The 12,500-nt window shown below is 49.8% G+C and overlaps 2 protein-coding genes across 2 annotated transcripts in view; both read left to right on the top strand.

Moving 5' to 3' along the window:
• Positions 1-4,251, top strand: part of rbm24a (RNA binding motif protein 24a) — an 8,190-nt gene extending 3,939 nt beyond the window's left edge. Inside the window, exon 4 of the mRNA XM_036516237.1 lies at positions 3,483-4,251. Coding sequence (XP_036372130.1) covers positions 3,483-3,732 — 250 coding nt within the window. The 3' untranslated portion in view covers positions 3,733-4,251. The remainder of the gene's footprint in view (positions 1-3,482) is intronic.
• Positions 4,252-5,488: 1,237 nt separating this feature from the next.
• cap2 (cyclase associated actin cytoskeleton regulatory protein 2) overlaps positions 5,489-12,500 on the top strand; it is a 22,003-nt gene continuing 14,991 nt past the window's right edge. Inside the window, exons 1-3 of the mRNA XM_036555365.1 lie at positions 5,489-6,226; positions 11,541-11,670; positions 12,119-12,216. Of these exons, the coding sequence (XP_036411258.1) occupies positions 11,550-11,670; positions 12,119-12,216 (219 nt within the window). The 5' untranslated portion in view covers positions 5,489-6,226; positions 11,541-11,549. The remainder of the gene's footprint in view (positions 6,227-11,540; positions 11,671-12,118; positions 12,217-12,500) is intronic.

Raw genomic sequence — 12,500 nt, 5'->3', positions numbered from 1 at the left:
GCAACATCCCTGTTTCATCTGTACAGACAGGAATGCATCCAGCCCCTCTCTGTATCGTATGTACATGTATCTCTCTCTCTCTCTCTGTTTCTCTCTCTCTCTTCCTTTCTCTCCCTCTCTCTGTCTCTCTCTCTCTCTGTCTCTCCCTCTCTCTCCTTCTCTCTCTCTCTCTCTCTGTCTCTCTCTCTGTCTCTCTCTCTCTGTCTCTGTCTCTCCCTCTCTCTCCTTCTCTCTCTCTCTCTTTCTCTCTCTCTGTCTCTCTCTCTGTCTCTCTCTCTCTGTCTCTCCCTCTCTCTCCTTCTCTCTCTCTCTCTCTTTCTCTCTCTGTCTCTGTCTCTGTCTCTCTCTCTGTCTCTGTCTCTCTCTTTCTCTCTCTCTCTCCCTGGCAGTGTGTTTCTGTGTGTGACTCGGATGCTGTTCTTCTAAGAGATGCTCTATAGCGCAGCCATGCGTCAGACAGAGGTCACGACCACGGGTCGGTGAGGGGGGGTTGAGGAGAGAAGTGGAGGAGGGGAAAGGTTGTGGGGGGGGGGCAGACTGCTCTGTGTAGTGAGGTCTCCTTTGGCCTGATGCTACACTGTGGCATGGACGCAGACTGAGAGGCAGTGCTGGTGGAAAGTGGGGGGTAGCAGCATACCCTGCTGGGGGCTGAGTGCCTGCCTCAGACAGACAGCTTTATATAGCCCTGCACTGTACAGACTCCCGGCTCTGGACTCTGGCTCTCGACATGTTTATACTGAGCAGCGAGCCAGATGGCATGAGAGACACCATAGTAACAGTGATATTTTTATCCTCACAAAATCCCGCCTGGCATTTGGGGAGCGTGGTTTTTTTGTTTTTTTAACACTCTGTCCACTCCTGGCAGTTTCACAGCTGTATCTGTCAGCTGCCACCCCCCCCCCCACCCCCCCATCTAACAGGCCTCACACTCACCAGCCCCTGAGTCAGTTACCTGCCAAATCATCAAACTTCCAGCTTGAGTTCCCCCAGGTCTTCAGTCTTGTGGTGGAGTCTGCAATACCAGTAAGAATCTGAATAAATCAGTGACACACAAGATTCTTAGTGAGTCAGTGATACCAGTGAGAATCTGAGTAAATTAGTGACACACACAAGATTCTGAGTGAGTCAGACTCTGAGCAGAAGTAGACATAGAAGCAGGAGAATCACTGCTGGGGGGAGCAGATGTGGTGTTTTTTTTGGGGGGGGGGGGTAGCAGGGGGTACAGGGGGCATTTCTCTTGTTGAAGAGAACATGGCTGGCCTGACCTTTTTAGGGATGACGGGAAGAACAGAAAATAGCTGTGCCCCAGACGCCCACCCCCACCCTCAGGCAGACAGAGCAAGACTGCAGGCTTGCTGTGTGTATGTGCATGTGTGTGTGCGTGTTACTCCTCTGATTGTGTTGAGTTGTGTGATCAGTACATGTGTTACAATATGTATCTGTCTTGTGGCAATAGCATCCTAAAGTGGTCATAGAAGCTTGCCCTCAGTGGTCTGTTTTGTACAGTTCTCAGTGGAAATAAACTGTATCTATACTGCATTTATTAATCACTTCCTTTCCCTGATGATCATCAAGATTATCAGGTCAGGTCTTTTTTGGAAACTGTCCAGCTGTCAGAATGTCCTGGATACCTCCTTGATGCCCCCTGCCCCTTTTTGCCCTGCCTCGGGGGCATCTGATGGTTAACTGGGGCTGAACTTCACAGGACACCATGTCCGATTTGACTCTGGACACATTCTGCTGTTATAATTCCAGCATCTTGGCTTGTGATGAAATAAAAATACCTCAAAATGTAAAAATTAAACCAGGGAGTGGAAGAGCCAATGGCCCCTGCAGATATCACTGGAGTCATAATGCTAACAGAATGCTAAAGTAGTGCTAATGTAGTGCTAACATAATATTAACGTAGTGCTAACATAATGTTAACATTGTGCTGTCACAATGATATTATAATGCTAACAGCACTGACAAACACTGATCGTGAAACTCAAAGGGGATTTGAACACATTTTTAAAAAGTGTGTCCCCTCTCACACTGATCTTTCCCATTACAGCTAAGTGTCTATCTCCCAGCAGTCTTTCCATGTTACTGTGTTTTCAGCTGAAGTCAGTGGACTAGCTGCACCCTGGAGCATTACTGCAGAAACAGACAAAGGTGTGTCACAGCGCCTGAAGGGTGTGGTAGTAAGGAGCAGGGTCATATCCCAAAGGCTGCTGGCTGCTGGTGTATCCCTGGGTAAGGAGGCCCAGATTGTCTCAGTAAATGTCCAGCTGCATAAATGGATAACAAGAAAATCTTAAATTGCTCTGAGCATCTGCCAAGCAAATGCAACCTAATAATTGGCATAAACAATTTGGTTTCTCATGACAAAGGCCACATAACCAGGTAAATACCACGGGAATTCAGAAAAGTTTGAGTCTGTAACCACAGCCACGCATTTGTCTGTGTGTTTCTGCTAGTTAAACCACACTGGAATCACCTGCCACAGTGTAACCAGTTATAAACACTACACTATTAATCTGAAAGTAGATTTTAACAAGGCACAATTTTGGAAAATCTGCAAAGAGTAACATTTGATGTGAAATATCAGTGTCAATAAATCTGCGAAACATTACTGTAACGCGAGAGTGCTGTCCCAGGTAATCTTAGAGTTTTAAAGCGATGTGACAATTTAAACGTTACCGTGTTTATAAATGACCTCAGTCGAGTGTCTGCATTGTAAGGAACAGCAGTCACTTATAAGTCTGGCTTTATTGAAAAAAGGCTAGAAAATGGCAGGAAACTTCTTGGTTTTTTAACAGTTGGTTCTTGAAAGTATTGATCCTTACAGTAAAATTCATTACTATCTGTAGTAACATTACAGCGTTTTTGTGTCACTACACAGCGACACTCATAAAATTCTTAAAAAACACGGTCTGTAGAAACACGCCCTGCAATGTCAAAAGAAAAGGATCCTGGGATGCTGCACCAAACGGGGAGGCTACCAGTTTGCCTTTCTTGTTTGGGAGACCCTTGACCATGTGACCTCAGTCATGTGACATAGCCAGGGCCAGTGAGCCAATGTGCTGTTTACAGTGCAACCTGTCCTCTTATGGGGGCGTGTTTTATGGGGGCGGGGGGGGGGTGTATTGTTTAGGCGTTGTGTTAGCGTTGTTTAGATGTTGTGTTAGTGCTGTGTTAGCGTTGTTTAGGTGTTGTGTTAGTGCTGTTTAGGCGTTGTGTTAGCGCTGTTTAGGCGTTGTGTTAGCGTTGTTTAGATGTTGTGTTAGTGCTGTGTTAGCGTTGTTTAGGCGTTGTGTTAGCGTTGTTTAGATGTTGTGTTAGTGCTGTGTTAGCGTTGTTTAGGCGTTGTGTTAGCGCTGTTTAGGCGTTGTGTTAGCGCTGTTTAGGCCTTGTGTTAGCGCTGTTTAGGCCTTGTGTTAGCGCTGTTTAGGCGCTGCAGGGAGGCCTGTGGTTGACGTGCTGCTGTGTCTGTCCCGCAGGATGCCGGGGCAGTGCATGTTTCCGCAGGCGTTTGTGCAGCCCAGCCTGCCGCCCCCCCACCTGCAGCCTGCAGTCTGGCAGCACCTGCACTACGCCCAGTACTCCTCCTACGATCAGTATCCCTACGCCGCCTCGCCCGCCACCACCGGCTACGGCTACGCTGTCCCGCCCTCCCTGACCGCCGCGGCCTCCGCCCCTCTGACCCTCACACAGATCCAGCCTCAGCAGCTGACCGACCGCATGCAGTAACCACGGCAACCAGGGCCCTGCCAGACACCGAGGTGCAGGACACACCTGCAGCTGCCCTCCGTCCACTCAGGAGACAGCGCGGGGGCGGGGCCAGGTAGTACAGGCGGAGTCAGGCCTGAGGAGCCAGTTGGTGGGTGAGGAGCTAAGAAGAGGTGGAAACTCCTTGGCTTTCCGCAGTGCAGCAATTAAACCATAAGCGATTTCATGGGGGAAAATGCTGAACTAATTCAGAGAGCAGATTTACTTTATTGTCAGTGTTCTACTGGCTATCAGGGAAATTCAGCACTAACTTACATCAGCACAAAGTGAGGACCAGGAGATGGAAATAAGAATCAGTTCTGTGATTGTTTTATAAATATTTTCCTGTTTTTATGTCTGTAATACTGACTTACCTTTCTGAACTATGCAAAGCAAAGAAAACAGCTATTTTACTAACTCAGACGTGTTCCCAGCAAAGTGCACACACACACACACACATACACACTCACGCACACACACACGTCCGCGCACACACATATACGCACACACGCACACACACACACATCCGCGCGCTCACATGCACACATACACACATGCACACACACACACGTCCGCGCGCTCACATGCGCACATACACACATGCACACACACACACGTCCGCTCACTCACACACGCACGCACACACACACACGTCCGCGCGCTCACACACGCACACACACACACACACGTGCGCGCGTGCACACACACACACACGTCCGCATGCTCACATGCACACACACACACGCGCGCGCATGCACACACACACATACGCACACACACATGCACGCACACACACACACAAAACCACATGTGCGCACACACACGTCCGCGCGCTCACATGCACACACACACACACATACACATACACATACACACACACGCGCGCACACACACGTCCGCGCGCTCACATGTGCGCACGCGCACACACACACACAGAGCGGGACAGACAGACGGGTCTGTGTCTCACCTGTGCTCGTCTGTTGAGCTGTCACTTTAACCTCCCTCTGCCTGCTGCTGCCAGCCCCGCCTTCGCCTGGCTGTGAGCTGCACCTGTCGCTCCTGCCGGGGCGAGGGGGGGCTTTCTTAAAGCCAACGGCAGGACCTGTTCAGGATGTTTTCTGAGGTTTCTGTGTCTGAGAGACCTGGCCGCCGCTGTGCCTGTTTGTCAGTGTTTAAACGGCCAATGGGACGGGGTGCTGTGCCTTAGACCTGAGTTACCGTAACGGAGGTGCACTGTGCCATTCTGAGCACCCTGCACTCTGGCAGCTGGGCCCGCATTCATCTCAGGCCAGATGTGTTGTTTAGTGCATTTAGCTGTACACTCTTAACATAATCTACCAAAAATGTTGATTTAGGATATATTTAAAATAAAAATTGTATGTGCACTGTAAAAGTATGTACTTTTCCCTTTTTAATTTTGTAATATAACATGTATCAGATGGATAAACCCATGCAGATGCATTGTGTACAGAGGGGATGCTGGGTCTCTGTCCATAGGATTCCTCCAGTTTCACACTGGTGGCAGTTTTTGTACTTGAATTATTTCTTACAAGGGAAAAGGTAAAGTAAATGACAAAAACACATTTTACAGGAGATCTTTACTGTCACTGGATTATCATATGTAATGCATTTCTGGAAAATGCCAGAGTTATTAACTGTTTAAATGCAAGTCATATTTAAAGGTCCTGTTGCTATCAATTTTTATACAATTTACTACTAAATTAAAATTAGTTCTGTATATAACTGTAATGTTGCACTGTTCTTTATTCAGAGGTTGGCTCACTCTACATGACTGTCTCTGCTCTGTCCATGTGTGTGCGCACGCGTGTGTGTGCGTGGGTGTGTGTCTCTCCTTCAGACCACTCGTTAAAATGACTATTCTGTCCTAATCCAGGTGAGTGTATTCTATCCTAATCCCAGTGAGTGAATTTATATGTTCAGAGTGCATGGTGCGACTATCCCTGGTTCACACACACGCATACACATACCATTAGCTTTGGCATTTGTTATCATTGTGGATTTTCTGACGTCAAGTCCTCATTGTGATTATTTTTGCCATTATTTCTGCCCTGCCATATTTTCCCTGTATCACTGCGATTGCTATGATTATTAACGTTTGCCTGGTCAGAGCTCACTTCATGAAACGAGCCAGTTTTAAGGAGGCGCTCGCATCACCTGCAAACGCGTGTTCTAACGTGAGGAGACGCCGGCGTTTAAAGCGTGTGTCCTGCGTGTGAGCATCATGGAGCCGCTCCTTATTTGGGCGTCAGCGGGACTCCCGCACCCCCCGCGACCCGCCCGGCGACGCTGCACCGCGGCTCAGGTTCCCGATGTCGCTTTATTAGGAAGAGCCGGAAGCGGCTGAGTGACTGACGGGAGACTGCGAACCTCGGAACGAGCAGACCCCGCTGCCTTTGGACGGAGATTTGGAAAATATCAAATAAAATAACGGAATATCAATTCACAGAATTCACAGGTATTATTATGACGTTGTCCATATTGTGTGTTCGGAATGTTTTGCCGGAATGGGGGTAGGGGTGTAAGTTTGCATGCGCGTTACTGCATGAGAATGTGGAAATTTGTCTCCATAAGGAGTCGCTTTGGCGGCGCTGGCGGGGGTGGAGAGGCTTAAGGAAGGAACCGTCATCCTCTCTGAGGAGCCTGCTCCGTTTCTGATATTTCATTTGTTATTGATATCGTTGTTATCGGCGTTTTGAGAAAATGGATTGCTTTCCATGGCATCGAACATTGAGCTCACGGCGACGCTTGTGGTAGATACTGTATCTTGAAATTAACAGGGTTTTGAAGATTGGGCCCAAATGCATTTATCTTTACATACATTTTGTCTAAGTCGGTGGTCGTGACTGTGGTAATGAACCGCGATCCTGATTCGTGAATCGCGTGTAAAAACATGGGTGCGATGCTGACGGGCGTTCTCAGGCACGGAGAGCGGAACGGCGCGATCAGTCTGCTGACGGGGGAGTTCGACCTTGTTTGTTGTTTCCATTAGGTTGAACGGAAACATTGACGTGTTGCATCATGAACATTTGCACGCTAAGAGTTATTTGGTGTGTATATGTGCCATTATGAAAGATTAATACCATCACCATCGTCATCACTAACCCTATTTGTATGTGTTCAGGTAATTCATAAATGAGTGGTACTGGGAAATGTTGGGTTTATTTACTGAAGTTTAAGATCAGGAATCGGTTAAACGCGATTACTCCCCACCTTATCTGGCAGAATAGTTTGTCCAGGGTAATTTACAGAGCATTGCTACATTTTCATTCAGAAAACAATGTACTGTAAGTAACAAAGCACATAATTAAGATGCGCCAGAATCATGTAGTAAAACCTTTTTCTGAAAAGTGAACATCTTGAATATCAAAGTATATAATAATTATGATTATTTTTCAGAATTAAACAATACTGCCAATACTGTGGTCAGTTTCAGTGCAGATTCAGGGGTTCAGTCTCAGGGCTCCATTTCAGCAAAGATCTGATTTTTAGGCATGCAGGTGCAGTCTAAAGAGGCGAGTCTTCAGAGAGTGACAGAGGGAGGTTAGGGACTCTGCTGATCCAGGTGCAGTCTAAAGGGATGAGTCTTCAGAGAGTGACAGAGAGAGGTTAGGGACTCTGCTGATCCAGGTGCAGTCTAAAGGGATGAGTCTTCAGAGAATGACACAGAGAGGTTAGGGACTCTGCTGATCCAGGTGCAGTCTAAAGAGGTGAGTCTTCAGGACATTGTAGGAGGTGAGTGGCTCTGTGATGGTGCTGGTACAGCACACTTTAAGAGGTTAAGGCACAAATAGAAAGATGCAGCATCTGCAGGACAGGAGTGTCCTGAAGGACCTCAGCGATCCTCTGCGGAGGCACAGGGTTATGGTCTGCTGACTGAGCCTCATGCTGCTATTTTTAGCATAGGCATCCCTCCACTTTTTAGTTAGGGGTGTGATGTCACAGGGCAAAGTCATGGTGATCTAAGATGTGAAAAGTTTCAAAACAGTTTTTGTTTTCTTTTTTTGTTACTCGATACAATCGCAAATGACTTGGTTGTGATATTGCAAGAAAATCACCACAACATTAGATTGAAAGACAGATACTGAAAAACACTTGCAACATACGAGTAAGATATGGGGTCTTCACCTCTTTGTGAAAAATATCACACAAAAACCAACAAAAGCAGTTAAACTCAGCAGATATGGCACTAATCCACTAATCCCAAACATGGCAAATGAAGGCCAGCACATTGAAGACTACAATGGAGAAAAGAATAGACATATTATTGGTATATTATAGGTATATAATATTTATTATTCTTTTACATATATTTTGTTTACATTAGATTCAGGATTTTCATCATTCATTTTGGGGTGCAACACACCCCATTCCTTCACACCCATCAAAGTCCCCATGGTGTTTACATGTGGATGAACACTGGCCACTTGGAAAATAAGGGCAGAGATGAGAGAGTGATGGAGACACAGCAGATCCCGAGGGAGTCTGGGGAAGGAAAGGCCAGAGAGGGCGGAGAGAGGGCGGAGAGAGGGAGGAGAGAGGGCGGAGAGAGGGCAGAGAGAGGGTGGAGAGAGGGAGGGGACAGGGAGGAGAGAGGGCAGAGAGAGGGTGGAGAGAGGGAGGGGACAGGGAGGAGAGAGGGCAGAGAGAGGGAGGAGAGAGGGCGGAGAGAGGGAGGAGAGAGGGCAGAGAGAGGGTGGAGAGAGGGAGGAGAGAGGGAGGAGAGAGGGCGGAGAGAGGGCAGAGAGAGGGTGGAGAGAGGGAGGGGAGAGGGCGGAGAGAGGGAGGAGAGAGGGCAGAGAGAGGGTGGAGAGAGGGAGGAGAGAGGGAGGAGAGAGGGCGGAGAGAGGGCAGAGAGAGGGTGGAGAGAGGGAGGGGAGAGGGCGGAGAGAGGGCAGAGAGAGGGCGGAGAGAGGGAGGAGAGAGGGCGGAGAGAGGGCGGAGAGAGGGAGGAGAGAGGGCGGAGAGAGGGCAGAGAGAGGGTGGAGAGAGGGAGGGGACAGGGAGGAGAGAGGGCAGAGAGAGGGAGGAGAGAGGGCGGAGAGAGGGAGGAGAGAGGGCAGAGAGAGGGCGGGGCTGTGAGCTCGGGAGGCAGGAGAGCTGCGGGTGTGGGGCTGTTTTTAATTAAACATCCCCACATTTTAATTAAGGTGCTTGGGTTTTTAATTAAGGATGTCAAACTGATTACTGTGACCTAGTTTATTTAAGAGAAACATGAATATTTCATGGATCCTTTGACTTTGTGATGCTGTGAGAATGCTGTGAACTGGAATGTTCTTTCCTTACTGATCAGACCGACAGCTGGAGAAATCCATTCTCTCCAAACAGATGAGTTAAATTTAAGCAGCATGAAATGTAATCCTGCACACAGAGCTCTGAACCTGAGCTGATATGCAGCGCGGCCGCTGCAGAGGGAGGAGCTGTATCCAGCAGCTGGGAGAGACGGGGGGAGAGACGGGGGAAGGGGGGGAGACCGGGGGGGGGGGGGGGGGACGGCAGCATGAGCACGGCTCTGCTCAGTGACTCAGTTCCCTGTTTTTGTGAGGGGTCGGGTTTCAGCTCAGAGGAGCCCTGCATGACACTGCAGAATGCCAGCACTCCCTCTGCACTGAACGCTAAGCACTGAACGCCGAGCGCCGAACTCTGAGCGCCGAATGCCGAACTCCGAACGCCGAACTCCGAACGCCGAACTCCGAACGCTGAGCACAGAGCCTTTTAAAGCATGACTCCAGCAAGGGGCCGTGGACAGAGAGCCAGGGATTTATTTAGTACCTAAACTGGGAGATGATTAGACTGCAGGACTGAGAGAGCCAGATTGGGAATTTTACCATGGTAACACAGAGAGACATTCTCCCCAACAGAGAGACAGAGACAGAGGCAGAGACAGAGGCAGAGACAGAGACATTCTCCCTACACAGAGACAGAGACAGAGACAGAGACAGAGACATTCTCCCTACACAGAGACAGAGGCAGAGACAGAGACAGAGACATTCTCCCTACACAGAGACAGAGGCAGAGACAGAGACATTCTCCCTACACAGAGACAGAGACAGAGACATTCTCCCTACACAGAGACAGAGACAGAGAGAGAGACATTCTCCCCGGGACTTCCCACTGTAACAGGCACTGGGCTGGCATCGAATAGGTTCATTGCCCTGATAATGTCGAGCTCATCAGGCAAATGGGCAGTGAGGTCATCCGCGTCTGTCCTAGCCCAGATCATGTGACCAGATAAAGTTACTCCCTTTCAGAGGGAAGAGGGTCAACAGCTGTTCCTTTCTAAGAAACAGTTTGATCATTATTGACTCATTTTCAACAGTCAGAGGTGCCCTCTCGACTTCCCCCAAAACACCGCACCTCTTTCCACTCTGTGTCCTTTCACTTCCTGACCACAGGAGGTGCCGTGTCCTCAGCCTCACGGCCCTGCTCTCAGGGACAGACAGCCCCACAGGAGGTGCCGTGTCCTCAGCCTCACGGCCCTGCTCTCAGGGACAGACAGCCCCACAGGAGGTGCCGTGTCCTCAGCCTCACGGCCCTGCTCTCAGGGACAGACAGCCCCACAGGAGGTGCCGTGTCCTCAGCCTCACGGCCCTGCTCTCAGGGACAGACAGCCCCACAGGAGGTGCCGTGTCCTCAGCCTCACGGCCCTGCTCTCAGGGACAGACAGCCCCACAGGAGGTGCCGTGTCCTCAGCCTCACGGCCCTGCTCTCAGGGACAGACAGCCATCTCTGATTGCAGTGCTGATGCTGTTGAATGCAAAACTTCATGGCTCTGTCCCTCAGCCCAGTAAGACTGTACTGCATGAAACACATCTGCCTTTATTGTTGGAAAAAACCATCTTGTTTGCTGCACTTTTTAAAATTTTTTAATCTGATTTCTTGAAAATATTTAGTGCTGAATGAGAGGTATGCTGTGTGGAGTGGAGCTCGGGAGCTCGCTGCCAGATAATTCAATTGCTCTTTGCATTTCTCCACTGAGAGGAACTTTAAGCCGAAAGCATGGCACAGCCATGGACTGCATTTCAGCACCCTGCTTTTAAGACCATCTGAGATTTACTGTGCAGGCTGTCGCCGCTATTCTACCCTGAAACTCTGACTGACAATGACACAGACTGAAAAACTCACTCTGACACAAACTGGGCTCTGTGCTGTGACTCGGGCTCTGTGCTGTGCTGTGACTCGGGCTCTGTGCTGTGTCCTGACTTGGTCTCTATGCTGTGCTGTGACTCGGGCTCTGTGCTGTGTTGTGACTCAGGCTCTGTGCTGTGTCCTGACTTGGTCTCTATGCTGTGCTGTGACTCCGGCTCTGTGCTGTGCTGTGACTCTGGCTCTGTGCTGTGTCTTGACTTGGTCTCTATGCTGTGCTGTGACTCGGGCTCTGTGCTGTGCTGTGACTCGGGCTCTGTGCTGTGACTCGGGCTCTGTGCTGTGTCCTGACTTGGTCTCTATGCTGTGCTGTGACTCCGGCTCTGTGCTGTGCTGTGACTCCGGCTCTGTGCTGTGTCCTGACTCGGGCTCTGTGCTGTGTCCTGACTCGGTCTCTGTGCTGTGCTGTGACTCAGGCTCTGTGCTGTGCTGTGACTCGGGCTCTGTGCTGTGTCCTGACTCGGGCTCTGTGCTGTGTTCTGACTCGGGCTCTGTGCTGTGCTGTGACTCGGGCTCTGTGCTGTGCTGTGACTTGGGCTCTGTGCTGTGTTCTGACTCGGGCTCTGTGCTGTGCTGTGACTCGGGCTCTGTGCTGTGCTGTGACTCGGGCTCTGTGCTGCTTGCAGTTGGCAGAGATGGAAGCCCTGATGCACAGGCTGGAGCAGGCTGTTGTCCGGCTGGAGGGCGTGTCCCTCAGGATGCAGACCTCGGGCGGGGGCGTGGCCAACGGAGACATTGCCAATGGAATCAATGGAGGTACAAACGTGTCATAATGCACACACACTCACACATATTCTCTCCCTCGCATACACACACACATAAATACAAACAGATACACAGTCACACACACTGTAGCGAAGGGCAAGAGCAGTCACCCCGCCCGGCCTCGAACCCGGGTGTACGGGGTACCAAACATGCAACTTTGACCGCAACGCCAAAGAGCCAGGCTTGTTGGTATGGCAGTCAGAGCACATACTCAACCGTAGTGACGGCACTCCGTCACACATACACACACAAATGAATACACACAGATACACAGTCACACACACACATATAAATATGCACAGATACACAGTCACACACACACACACATACACACACAAATAAATACAGACACACACTCACACACTCACACACTGGGAGGGAAAGTGTGTGTTTCTGGTGGCACTGTGTGAAAGGAGCTGATGAGCCTCTCTCTGCTCAGTGCCTCAGGCTGTGGAGGCGTTTGACCTGCTGCTGGGCGGGCCGGTGTCCGACTACCTGAGGATCAGCAGAACCATCGGAGAGGACGTAGAGAAGCACGTGAGTACAGACACCACACTGAGAATCAGAGAGTCCTGCACTGTGCACAGCCTTCACTCCACACTGAGAATCAGAGAGTCCTGCACTGTGCACAGCCTTCAGTCCACACTGAGAATCAGAGAGTCCTGCACTGTGCACAGCCTTCAGTCCACACTGAGAATCAGAGAGTCCTGCACTGTTCACAGCCTTCAGTCCACACTGAGAATCAGAGAGTCCTGCACTGTTCACAGCCTTCAGTCCAGCCCACACCACAGTTCTGTTAGCAGCTTGCTAGCTGAAGGTTT

Source organism: Megalops cyprinoides, chromosome 21, assembly GCF_013368585.1.
Source record: "Megalops cyprinoides isolate fMegCyp1 chromosome 21, fMegCyp1.pri, whole genome shotgun sequence".
Taxonomy (NCBI): Eukaryota; Metazoa; Chordata; class Actinopteri; order Elopiformes; family Megalopidae; genus Megalops; species Megalops cyprinoides.
Note: the sequence above shows the minus strand (reverse complement) of the source record. Positions and strands in the feature narration are given on the sequence as shown.